The sequence below is a fragment of the Ipomoea nil genome, unplaced genomic scaffold (assembly GCF_001879475.1).
Source record: "Ipomoea nil cultivar Tokyo-kokei standard unplaced genomic scaffold, Asagao_1.1 scaffold1317, whole genome shotgun sequence".
Lineage (NCBI taxonomy): Eukaryota > Viridiplantae > Streptophyta > Magnoliopsida > Solanales > Convolvulaceae > Ipomoea > Ipomoea nil.
In genome coordinates, this window is record NW_017617745.1 from 2,586,662 (window position 1) to 2,599,880 (window position 13,219).

Consider the following 13,219-nt stretch of genomic DNA (forward strand, 5'->3'; position numbering starts at 1 on the left):
TCATCCTCCTCCTCCTCCTCCTCCTCATTATTATTATTATTATTATTATTATTATATAAAGATTAGTTTATAAGGACAAAGTTGAAATAATTTAAGATAATCTAAGATTATTTTAAAAAATGGGGTAATTACATTACCTTGAAACATTACCGCCACATCAACTTTCAGGTAATATAACATTACCTGATAATCTCATAACTTGAACCAAACAAAGTAATATAACATTACCAGATTCAAATGACCTAGATAATCTAAAATGATCTGAACCAAACACCCCCTAGAGTAATCTAACATTCTGTGAACCAAACGCCCCCTTAGAGTCTATTCAGTACATCTCGGTCTAACCAAAAAGTATGGTGGTATCTCAAGATGTTAATTTTTTTTAAAGACAAAATATTAAATTTTAATATGTAAACAAACTAATTTAAATTTTATGAAGGTATCCTTTTTAGTCTTTTTACATTTATCAGCTTACCAAAAAGTTAATTTTACTAAACACTTTCAATTATAACAACTAGTTTAACAGCTCTTCAGTTTTTAACTCCAAACTTATAGCTTTTCAGCTTTCAGTTTTTAGCTTATAGCTTTTTAGCTAAGTTTGCCAAATAGAGCCTAAGTTCTTCAGTAAATCCTAGAATTATTTGTTCAGTAGCTTGGTTATCTGAAACACCATGCAGATCACCTCCCATGCTGCTCTCTGTCTTCGTGCCACTTCTCAATCTGAGGAAAGAAAATTAAAAGATAATTTAAGTGAAATAAAATCCTCAAGCATTCAATCCTAACTCCTAAGATTTGAAAAGTTCAAGTTGTATACAAATCTTTACTTGGCTATTAATTTAAGAGGAAATGAGTAATAGTGACAATTTACCCATTGGGAAGGACAAGAAGATGTATACTCTTTTGCAATCTTCTCACACTCATTATCATCCTTGCCCTTCTCTTGAATGCACCTGGTTTAGTTATTTCTCATGTCAACAACTACTTCAACAATGGAGTACAACAAATAAGCATGATATGAGAGCTAAAAGCTACTCCTCTATGTCTCATTTTATATTTTTATGTGTCTGATTCAGTTAACGAGATTTGACTAAAATTATTTTTAATTTAATTTTTTATAATGTTAAGTTTATTTAATATTAATATATAATATTTATGTATTTAGAAACTACTTTAAAATTACTATTAAACACAAAAAAAAATTAAATTTAAAAATAAATTAAAAAAAAAGAAATAATTTATTTAACCGTGAGTAATAAACATGACAAATAAAATGATATAGAAAAAATATTTGAAATAATAACTTCTTAGGATAAATCTCTCTCGAAGTGAAAATCCTCATAATAATTTGTCGGCGCCCGGCGGCAAAAACTTATCTAAGGCTGTCTTACTGATCTACTTGTGTGAGACTGATCTAGATCCGTGAGACGGTCTTATACAAATGTGACCCTAATTTATTGTGGTGACAAATCTCACTTAAGAAGAATATGAAATGCGAGGTATATGGTGTGTGGGTAAATATTTTGATAACTACAGTCTACATACCTTTTGTACTCGAGAAATTGAATGTAACAATGGCGTATCCTCTCACCAATTGCATTTGCCGATGCTTTCTTCCCAGCATCCAGCTGCAAATTTTTATTTTTTTTCCCAATAAAAGGAATAATGGTGATCAATAAACTAATGTTAGTTTCAATAACAAAAAAAAAAAAAATTAAAAATAACAGTTGTGATCATGTTGAAAGAACCATGGTTAGTTAAAGTTTAATAGTTGAAGGACCATGTATGATTTACATGAACCACGAATAGTTAAATTTAAAAGTCGAAAGACCACATATAGTTAATTTAAAAATTTAAGACTAAATGTTGCGAAACCACTTTATTCGGAGGACCTCAGATACCAAGGACTAAACGTTGTAAAATCACTATACCCGGAAGACTTCAGACGGTATTTATCAATAACGTACCTTAGAGTCTGTAGAAGAAGGAGGAGGAGGAGCTGAGACGGTGCCGGGTTGGTGGACGGGGCGAGGGGCTTGCTCACCTCTAGCAACCTTGTTAACGTCCCTACCTCTCATCTTGTCGTGGGGGTCTAACGGTGCCGCCGCCGACATTTTCTACTCTCCTGGCAAGGCCGGCCTGTTTCAATAATATTATTACTTCTTTAATTTCTTCTTTCCAGTTTAATTTCTAGCAAGCTTGCCGCATGCCAAACAACACAATGGAAGACCTTTCTATATCTAAAGCTAAACTAAGGCCGCGTGGCGACTTTACAGAAGAAAATAGAGTCAGTGTTGGCAGACTTCCACTGAGGTGTTCTCTCCACAAGCTTACACGTTTAAGCTATTATCCGGCCGACTACGAGTACTATTTAGAAAATGATGAAATATTCACTGTAGTGTACAAAAATAATGATATATATATATATATATATATATATAGTGTAAGTTCTCGTGCGGTTAAATGCTTTCTGTGCGATTGTGCGTGAGGTTTGTACTCAATGTGCGTGACTATTGTGCTTAATGTGCCTGAGATTTGTACTTGATGTGGGTGAGTATGTAATGTTAATGTGCGTGGGTTTTGTATTTAAGGTGTATGAGTCTAGTGCCTAAGATGCGTGAGTTAGTTGTCTGCTTAATGTGCGTGAGTGTGTTCTTCATTCACTGCTGTGAAAATCATGCGCATCCACTGCTGCATTTTCTTTTCTTTTTTTTTTTCTTTTTTTTTTTTTTTTTTTTTTTTGTTTCGAAGTGGTGGAGGAATTGATTTTGTCTTGTTTTTAACAAAAATCAGAACAACCATATGTGCGTTTACATATATCCATTCATTCACACACAATCAGAAAAGCTTCACCCACATTCTCTTTCTGTTCTGCTTCCTTCTGAGCTCGTAATTCTGAACTCAAGTCACGCACATTAAGCACAAACTTCACGCACATTAAGCACAATACTCATGCACATTAAGCACAAAACTCACGCACATTAACATTACACACTCACGCACATTAAGTACAAATCTCAAACACATTAAGCACGCAACTCACGCACATTAAATATATAACTCACCCACATTAATCTACCGCACAACCGCACGGGAAGGCACAAATGCACCTGATCCCTTCCCTATATATATATATATAAAGGGATGCACTCAGGTGCGAATAAGTGCCCAAGAAGGAATATGCGAACGAATCAGCGCGCGACACGTGTCCAGATCTAATAGCTTAAAAAAATGCGGTGACATTTTCGTAAATAATTGAACATCGAAGTCCAAGTAAAATCACTTACAAGTACACTTACTTTCACCTATAAGTGCATGTAATTTTACCTTGTTAGCATTCACTTCCCGCAAACATTCATGCACCTGGGTGTACTTATAACTATTGGTGCAACTATTTATAACTATAGGTGCAACTACTTATAACTATAGGTGCACATACTTTCACCTATAAGTGCATGTAATTTTGCCTTGTTAATATTCATTGATTTGAGTTCAGCGGGTAGTAATACCCCTGAAAATCACCCGCAAACATTCATGCACCTAGGTGCAACTAATTATAACTATGTGTGCAACTACTTAGAACTATAGGTGCAACTACTTATAACAATAGGTGCACTTAGTATTGATGCTCAATGTAAATTTTTACTTGCACCTATAATACATTTTACGTGCACTTGTAATACATTTTACTTGCACTTCGATGTTCAATTATTTACGAAAATGCCACTGCACTTTTTTAAAAAAATCAGTGGTTCTCATCCATTAGATCTGGACACGTGGACAGACAGAATCTATTCCTATTTCGCTCATGGGCGAAGCATTCGCACTTGAGTGCGATTATATATATATATATATATATATATATATATATATATATATATATATATATATATATATATATATATATATATATATATATATATATATATATATATTGGTAGGAAATATCCCGACCGACATGCCTTCGTCCTTTTGTTCTTATTTTTGCAAGTTACAGGTCGAATTTTGTAGAAGAACCCGGTCAGTTCCCGACCGGCGTTGTCGACCACCGATCGGTAGCCCTTAGGCGAGAAAGCTGAGCAGAGACGCGTGGCAACGCCACGTGCTGACAGGCAGGGCACCCGGGAAGGCGACACGTGGTTGCTACGTAGGCGACATGCCGTACGGCCGGACTTGTGTCTCCGGCTCCACGGCTATAAATACCCGCGATAGCGACAGTGTGGAGAACTTTTGGACGATCGATATGTTGTTATTAGAGAATCCCGACCGCAATCAGTTGGTACTCAGAGCAACCACTTAGATTGTACTTAGGGCCTTCACCTGGATCAATAAAAGACATTTAATTGCTTTAATTGGTCTCGTGTTTATTTAATTACCGCATTATGTGGCAATTAATACTATCATTTTGGAGCCGTCTGTGGGGACCCGTGCAAGCAAGCCAACGTTTGTCGAGCACCCGGTCTCTTATCAACCATGTACCCGTGGGCGTACAATCTCCTCGGTGACGATCAAGCGGATGCAACCAGCTCATCCGATCACCAGCCGAGCCAGCAGCAAGGTCAGACCATGGACCTCAATCTCAACCTTTCACCACCAAATCCGTCTACTACATATCCGGCCCCTCAACAGCCGGTGAATTACATTCAACCGGGATACCCGACGCCTGGTCAGCAATATCAGCAGCCGCTCCAGTACCCCGGTCAGTATGCATACCCGGCTCCACCTCAACCGTACGGGTACTGGCCCGGTCAACCGATGTATTACACACCACCGGTTGGCTATCCACCTTATACGCCTGCGTACACGGCTCCAGCCGCCGCCCCTACAGTATACGCGACTGCTAATGTAGAGCCGCAACATCAGCCCACTTCCCGGGCTCGACGCTCGGCTCGTTCGCGGTTGGGGTCGGGGGTGCTGATGCGATGGAGGCACCACGGCAAGCCCCACAAGCACCGGAGGTTCCAGCCCAAGCGGAAGACCCCGAGGAAGTCAATCAGGCGGTAGCTTTTGATCGTCTCCGACCGGCGCTGCGACAACGCTTGGGACCCCAAGACCCGAGCCGGCAACTGGGAGATGTGCAGATGCAGGAAGCCAGCCAGAAGGCTTCATCCAGGCATAGCGGGTCAAGATCACACCGTCGACGACGCGCTCGGGAGTCAGCCCAAGCCGCCCAGACGGCCGAGCTCAACGAGACCCGAGGATTGCTCTATAACCTCCAGGCGGAATTCGCTCGGTTCCGGAATGAGCATCCCGTGACACCCCCGATCGACCAGTCGTCCTTATTAAGAACACCCTTTACAGCGGAGATAATGGCTCAGCCATACCCGCTCGATTTGAAAGTTTCGGGGGAGAAAAGTTATGATGGCGGTACAGACCCTGAGGTCCATGTTAATGATTACTACGGCAACATGATGATGAAGGGCGTGACAGACGCCGTGATGTGCAGGGCTTTCTATTCCACGCTCACCGGTCGGGCGGCGGAATGGTTCCGGACGTTGCAGCCAGGGTCAATAGCTGATTTTAATACCCTGGCGATCAAATTCGTGAGGAAGTTCATCACCTCCAAGGTGGTGAGGAAGCCCTATATGTATCTGGAAACGACCAAGCAGCTCGAAGGGGAGAGCTTGACCGATTCCCTTGTCAAGTGGAAGGCTGCGGTCGGGGAAGTCGAGCCAATGAACGACGCCACTGCCACTCACATGCTCCACATTTCTCTCCGGGCGGGTTACCTATATCAGGATTTCATCCTCCACCCCCCCGGCCACATATGAAGAGGCCCTTCAAAGGGTCACAGATTATGCCAACGCCTGCGAGGTGAACGCTGTGAAACGCTCGCAGGAGGTCGGGTCCTCGTCCCGTAAACCGGCCGGCCGGGCGGAAAATCGATCGGGTGATGACCATCCCCGATCCCACACCAGGACTGGTGAGTTTACGGCTCTGAACCAATCCGCAGCGGAGGCTATGCAGTACGCGCAGTCCTGCAATCTCATTAAACTCCCCCATCCCGACCAAGATAACCCTGACAAGAGTAAGCACTGTGCTTACCATCGATGTGCCGGGCATGACACTGAGGAGTGTACCCACTTGCGCCAACTTTTGGAAGATCTTCTCAATCGTGGAAAGTTGGACAAGTGTGTAGGGAAGAGAGAGGAAACCAAGAAGAGTACCGATCGGAGGGATCATTGGTGTTCCCATCACCGCTCCGATCGTTCTGATCGTGATGGACGCTCTGATCGGTCGGGTCAGGACCGAAGATATGATCGAAGAGATGACCGTCGAGACGACCGACGAGATCCTGACCCCCCAACAAGTAGCCGACCGGCAGGCAAGCCGACCATCCACGTAATCTTTGGTGGATTGGATGACGCTTCCCGACCGAGGGATAACTACCCGGTCGCCATCGTAGATTCCCGAGACACCGGGAAACGAAAAAAAATGGAGCCCATAACCTTCTCCCTTAAAGATCAACCCAGCAGTGGTGACCACGACATGGAGGCTCTCGTGGTCACCATAGACGTGAACGGGACGGACGTTCAGAGGGTTATGATAGATACTGGGAGTAGTGTCAACGTCCTTTATTTGGACGTGTTTGAGAAACTTGGACTTGACAAGAGAGAGCTGACTCCGGTCGGTGTACCATTGTCGGGATTTACCAGGGCTCTTATCTACCCCGAGGGAAAAATCACGCTCCCAGTTGAGATCGGCACCTCCCCGAAGTCGATCAAGACCGAGATGGAGTTCGTTGTGGTTAACTTGCATTGCGTCCACAACATCATCTTGGGCCGACCCGCAATCATGAAAATCGGTGGGATAATTTCGATGCCCCACCTGTGCATGAAATTCCCCACCCCTAATGGGGTCGGAGTGGTCTGTGACGATGTCCAATCCGCCAGGAAGTGTTACACCCGAGCGGTCAATAGGCGTGACTCCGGTCTATTTTCCCGGATGAACACGATCGCTAGGGAGGAATCCAGAGACCGGAAGGAACAACCTGAGCCTTCCGAGGAAATAAAAGAAGTTGCCCTGTCCGAGGACCGACCGGACAGGAAGATCAAGATTGGCCGGGCCCTCACCCCCGAGCTCCGAGCGGAAGTCTTGGCAATACTCCGAGAGTTTGCCGATATCTTTGCATGGGGGCCCGAAGATATGCCCGGGATCGACCGAACGGTCATTTGTCACAAGCTAGCAGTCGATCCCGCAGCTAAGCCGGTCGTGCAAAAGACCCGGCACCTTTCATCCGATCACTGCGAGTTCGTCAGAAAAGAGGTCAAGAAAATGGCGGCGATCGAGCACTGATGCGTAGTATATTTGCAAACAAATAATACCCGGAGTATTCGGGTTATCGATCCACAGGGAAGTGGTTGTATCAAGCACTAGTTACTAACTTATTCATTAGAGCTAATCCTAACAATTACTTAGATGATTGATTGGCATAAAATAAATAAAATAAAACAGAGGTTCAGGATTTTGAAAACAATTAGAGAGAAGTTGAGATTCATGGGATCAAGTATTTAATCACCTAGTGCCAATTATCGTTTGCAATATTTAGTTTGGAATTAAGATTTGTGTGGGAATGCAAAGTGGAATCGAATTACTCCCGTAATCTCTATTCCTAGTGAATTTCCACTCCCATGGCTTAAACACCCAATAAGATCAAAGATCAGCATTCAATTATTCCTAATTACTACCATCTCCCGATGAGCAATAATCTAGAATAAACTTCCCCTAATAAGTTCCCCTTTCCCAAGGACCAACCATTAGGTGCAATCGTGTGTGCAACTCCCATTGGTGACACAAACATGGCTATGAAGCTAGTAACTATGGCCATTAATTACCAGCATCAAACAATATTATCACGATTGCAACACAAGTATTAAACCCAAATAATAATATATTAAAGAAACTGAGAGCTCAGACACATAGGTTCATAAACACTTCTACCCAAGAATCTCTAAAGAATTTAGCCAAGCATGACTAAATTATACATAGCAAATATAAATAAAGAATTACAAATCATCAAAAGAGTACAAGAATTAACCAGACGATTTTCCCAAATCTCCCTAGTCTTCTTCTTGGCTTCCTCCTTGACAACTTGTGGCTCTTGATTTCTCTCCTTCTTGTCTCCAAGAATCTCTGAATTCTCGGTCTTCCCTTAGGGTTGAGGAAGGAGGGATTTTATAGTGGGTACAAAGTTGAGATGAAATAGGAATCTTGTACAAAATTGGACTCAAATTATAATTCCTATTTAAATAAAGAATTTGGATGTTGAAGATGCTGAAGCCAACGCCCTTTTGTAATTAAGTTGGCGCATTCGCGCTTCGCTCGACGCGTCGAGACCAGCGAGTCTCGATCACAAAACATTCTGGAAATTTTCGACGTGTCGAGCCTTTGGCTCGACGCGTCGAGCCTTCTGGTCCCCGAACTTGTCCAAAATTGCTCCAAACTCATCCTTGAACTTCTTTTGCTCATAGAATTGACCTATAATGGTTCAAAAACGCTAACAAACACCGTAAAACATTCAAAACAAGTGTGAACCATAATTAAATGATAATAGCAAGGAAAATATGTATTAAATAAGCAAAATTAAAGAACTTAAATACTGAGATGATTCAAAATAACTATAAAAACAAGCAAAGATGTGATAACATCACCCCCTCACACTTAAGCTTTTGCTTGTCCTCAAGCAAAACTAAGGAATAAAATCACAAGTCAAAACATACAAATTACTCATGCTCTCTCTCGCACAACCTTTCAAACCACCAATCAACTTGCTACAAAACAACAAGTTTCAAGAATTAAATTAGTTTGGCACATAAGAGACCCATTTCCAAGCCAATAACCTAGCACCAAGAATTTAAAGTATGTGAGGATCAAGTGTGGACAAATACTCAGTTGAGATTATGCAAGACACGGCTCATGAATGAGATCCCATAGGCTTGCCCTTCATACTCCCCTAGATCAAATCTAAGAATTCATGCTAAGATCAAATAGGACTTTATTTAGCTTGTAATGGGGCTACGGGTGATAGCTAACAAAGAAGTGGTATGGAAAAATTAATCAAAAAGAGAGAATGTCACAATTTATCTAAACTTTTCAAAATTTGGAAGAGATGAGATAATCATAATTCCAAGGAGCAAATTTCTTTTAAGAACTTAGCAACTCTTTGGTAAAGTGGGGATCCAAACTCAAAAACTTTCAATCTTTTGTCTTCTTTTTTTTTTTCTTTGGACTTCTTTTGGATATAGCAAGATAATTTTAATCCAAACTTTCATGACCTCCACTCTTAAACATTTGTAACACTAGCTGTTTTTTTTTTTTCGTAGCACAACTCCATAAAACTCTTCTTACGGAAAAGATAAAGATAAAAGTTTCATTCTCTCAAGGGTGGAAGGGAAATATTTGGCCACGGGCTAAGGGTTATAATAATTGGGTAAATCAAAGAAAAATAATCACGAAGAGGGGATAAGTGCTTAGCACTTATTTGAACAAACAAAAGGCACAATGGGGACACGAAGGATAAAAATATATATAGGGACAGGTTTAAAGGGTATGGCTAAACAAAAAAAATTAGCCTAAATCACTTCAAAACATGCAAAACTTAGACATCACTTAGGGAGTAATGAGGCAAGTTCTAGCAAAACACCCATGACCGGAATCTCACATAAGCCTTCACTAGCAATGCAAAACACAAGATCAAGAATTAATCCAATTATTAAGTGGCTAACAAAGCTATTGGCAAGGGAATAGATCAAATATGTGTTACACCTCAAATCATCCATCACAAATTGAGATGCAGCAAGCACCACTAAACAAACCACAAACCAACAAGAGAGAATAATTGTAACTGCATGCTAAGACAAGTAGCTTATTCACCAAAAATAGCATATGAGTCATCCAAGCAAAAGCAAAAAATTTTAAAAATTTAAAAATATCCCCAAGTTAATGATTCCTCTCCCTCACACTTAAAACTTTGCATCATCCCTGATGCAAAATAAAAGAAAAGGAGAACAAGAGAAAAGAAAAAACTAAGAAGCAATAAAATAATCACGAACTAGAAAATAATAAAACTAAATAAGACGAAACTAGAAAGCAATAAATAAATAGGGAAAGTAATAAAAGATAACATGGGGTGCCTCCCATGAAGCGCTAAATTTAACGTCGTTAACTCGACGTTACCTCTCTAGCCATCAAGTGATTGGAGAAGAAAAATCCCCTTCTTTCCATCAACTTTCTCTTCCAAGTATTTCTTCAAGTGGTGTCCATTTATAAACTCTCTTAAGCTCGAACCCTTCACGTCATCATGTAAGGAACCACATTTGCCCGAATCAAGAATTATGCCTCCATTCTCTTTTCCTTCTTTTTCAACACTCTTTTGTTCAATAAGTAATGAGAGTCTCGGATCATTCACATGAACCAGCAAGTATTGGGAATCATTGGATATATAGATAGGCAAATGTGTGCCATTATCCTTAAGAACTCCAATGCCTCCCAAATTCAAAATTTCTCTGAAGTTCTCTCCAAGGGAAGTGTTCTCCATTGGTGAGACATCCTCATTCAAATCATGTGCTCCATTGAGAACTTCCTCATCTAATGGGCAACTCTCTATATGTTCCTTGCCATCATTACCTTGCAACTCTACATTTTCCTCCCAGCTTGGTGTCTCCATCTCAATGCATTTATCAAATATTTCTTCATCTCCCTCTCTAAGATCCTCATCATCCTTTTTATTTCTCTCAACTTCATGACCTTCATTTGGCAAGAGCAACTCTTCTAGAACCTCTCCATTAAATGAATCTTGAAGTGGCTCTTGAATTGTCAAATCTTGCTGTCGAGTCATCATGTGATCGAGTCGAGCATTCATGCGATCAAGTTGAGCATTCATGTGATCTTGTAACTCCAGATATTTCGAGCACAATTGCATTAACTTGGTCTCTTTGGACTTCATCTCAATTATTTGGTCAAGTGATTGACAATCTTGTTGAAACTCTTGGTACGACAACTCTTGAGCTCGCCCTTGATACTTGTAATTGGGATCCATGATAAAGCAATTTTCCGCCTCATGAGATCCACCACATATCATGCACCGTGAGGGTTGTGGAGTAGGTGGTGTGCATCTTTGATAAGTAGCTTGACTCATGTTGGCACAAAATCCTTGAGTAGATTGTTGAGGGATATGGTTGGTGGGGTTGAGCGTGTAACAATTTTCCACAAAGTGATTCCCACCACAAAATGAGCACCATTGGGGTTGTGATGTTTGATATGAACTTTCTTGATAATATCCTTGACTAGAGTTGGCAAAATTTGAGAAAGGAAATTGTTGTTCCATTCCTCCATATTCTCGATTCATATTCCAACTCATCTCATAACCTTGAGAAGGAGGGTAAAACGGTGGCATGGTTCCTTGGAATGCATATCTATCCATAAACTAAATCACACTCAAAACAATGAACTTGTTATGGGTTAGCAAAATAAAATAAAATAAAAAAATAAAAATGGACTAGTCTCCTAGAATAAAGATTTCACTAATGTTAATACTAGAAACGCCACTTCCCCGGCAACGGCGCCAATTTGATGCGTAGTATATTTGCAAACAAATAATACCCGGAGTATTCGGGTTATCGATCCACAGGGAAGTGGTTGTATCAAGCACTAGTTACTAACTTATTCATTAGAGCTAATCCTAACAATTACTTAGATGATTGATTGGCATAAAATAAATAAAATAAAACAGAGGTTCAGGATTTTGAAAACAATTAGAGAGAAGTTGAGATTCATGGGATCAAGTATTTAATCACCTAGTGCCAATTATCGTTTGCAATATTTAGTTTGGAATTAAGATTTGTGTGGGAATGCAAAGTGGAATCGAATTACTCCCGTAATCTCTATTCCTAGTGAATTTCCACTCCCATGGCTTAAACACCCAATAAGATCAAAGATCAGCATTCAATTATTCCTAATTACTACCATCTCCCGATGAGCAATAATCTAGAATAAACTTCCCCTAATAAGTTCCCCTTTCCCAAGGACCAACCATTAGGTGCAATCGTGTGTGCCCTAATTTATGCCCCAACTCCCATTGGTGACACAAACATGGCTATGAAGCTAGTAACTATGGCCATTAATTACCAGCATCAAACAATATTATCACGATTGCAACACAAGTATTAAACCCAAATAATAATATATTAAAGAAACTGAGAGCTCAGACACATAGGTTCATAAACACTTCTACCCAAGAATCTCTAAAGAATTTAGCCAGCATGACTAAATTATACATAACAAATATAAATAAAGAATTACAAATCATCAAAAGAGTACAAGAATTAACCAGACAATTTTCCCAAATCTCCCTAGTCTTCTTCTTGGCTTCCTCCTTGACAACTTGTGGCTCTTGATTTCTCTCCTTCTTGTCTCCAAGAATCTCTGAATTCTCGGTCTTCCCTTAGGGTTGAGGAAGGAGGGATTTTATAGTGGGTACAAAGTTGAGATGAAATAGGAATCTTGTACAAAATCGGACTCAAATTATAATTCCTATTTAAATAAAGAATTTGGAAGTTGAAGATGCTGAAGCCAACGCCCTTTTGTAATTAAGTTGGCGCATTCGCGCTTCGCTCGACGCGTCGAGCCAAGTTTCGACGCGTCGAGACCAGCGGGTCTCGATCACAAAACATTCTGGAAATTTTCGACGTGTCGAGCCTTTGGCTCGACGCGTCGAGCCTTCTGGTCCCCGAACTTGTCCAAAATTGCTCCAAACTCATCCTTGAACTTCCCTTGCTCATAGAATTGACCTACAATGGTTCAAAAACACTAACAAACACCGTAAAACATTCAAAACAAGTGTGAACCATAATTAAATGATAATAGCAAGGAAAATATGTATTAAATAAGCAAAATTAAAGAACTTAAATACTGAGATGATTCAAAATAACTATAAAAACAAGCAAAGATGTGATAACATCAAGCACATCCGACCGGTGATCTATCCCGAGTGGGTGGCCAACATTGTTCCTGTTCCTAAGCCCCCAGCTTGGAGGATGTGCATTGACTTCACCGACCTCAATAAGGCCTGTCCGCTCGACCCGTACCCGCTACCGAGTATCCACTAGATGGTCGATGAGACGGCCGGGGCCGAGTTGATGAGTTTCATGGATGCATTCAAGGGATATCACCAAATAATGATGCACCTTGAAGACGAGAGCAAAACAGCCTTCGTGACCCCGGA

The 13,219-nt window shown here is 40.7% G+C and overlaps 1 protein-coding gene across 1 annotated transcript; it reads right to left on the minus strand.

Annotated features, from left to right (window-relative positions):
- Positions 1 to 486: 486 nt before the first annotated feature.
- LOC109185322 (putative cytochrome c oxidase subunit 6b-like) lies at positions 487 to 2,196 on the minus strand. Its single transcript, XM_019335296.1, has 4 exons — positions 1,965 to 2,196; positions 1,543 to 1,625; positions 869 to 950; positions 487 to 720 (listed from the first exon to the last, which is right to left on the minus strand). Exons 1-4 carry the CDS (start codon positions 2,109 to 2,111, stop codon positions 679 to 681), a joined length of 354 nt encoding a protein of 117 aa, XP_019190841.1. The 5' UTR covers positions 2,112 to 2,196; the 3' UTR covers positions 487 to 678.
- Positions 2,197 to 13,219: the final 11,023 nt, after the last annotated feature.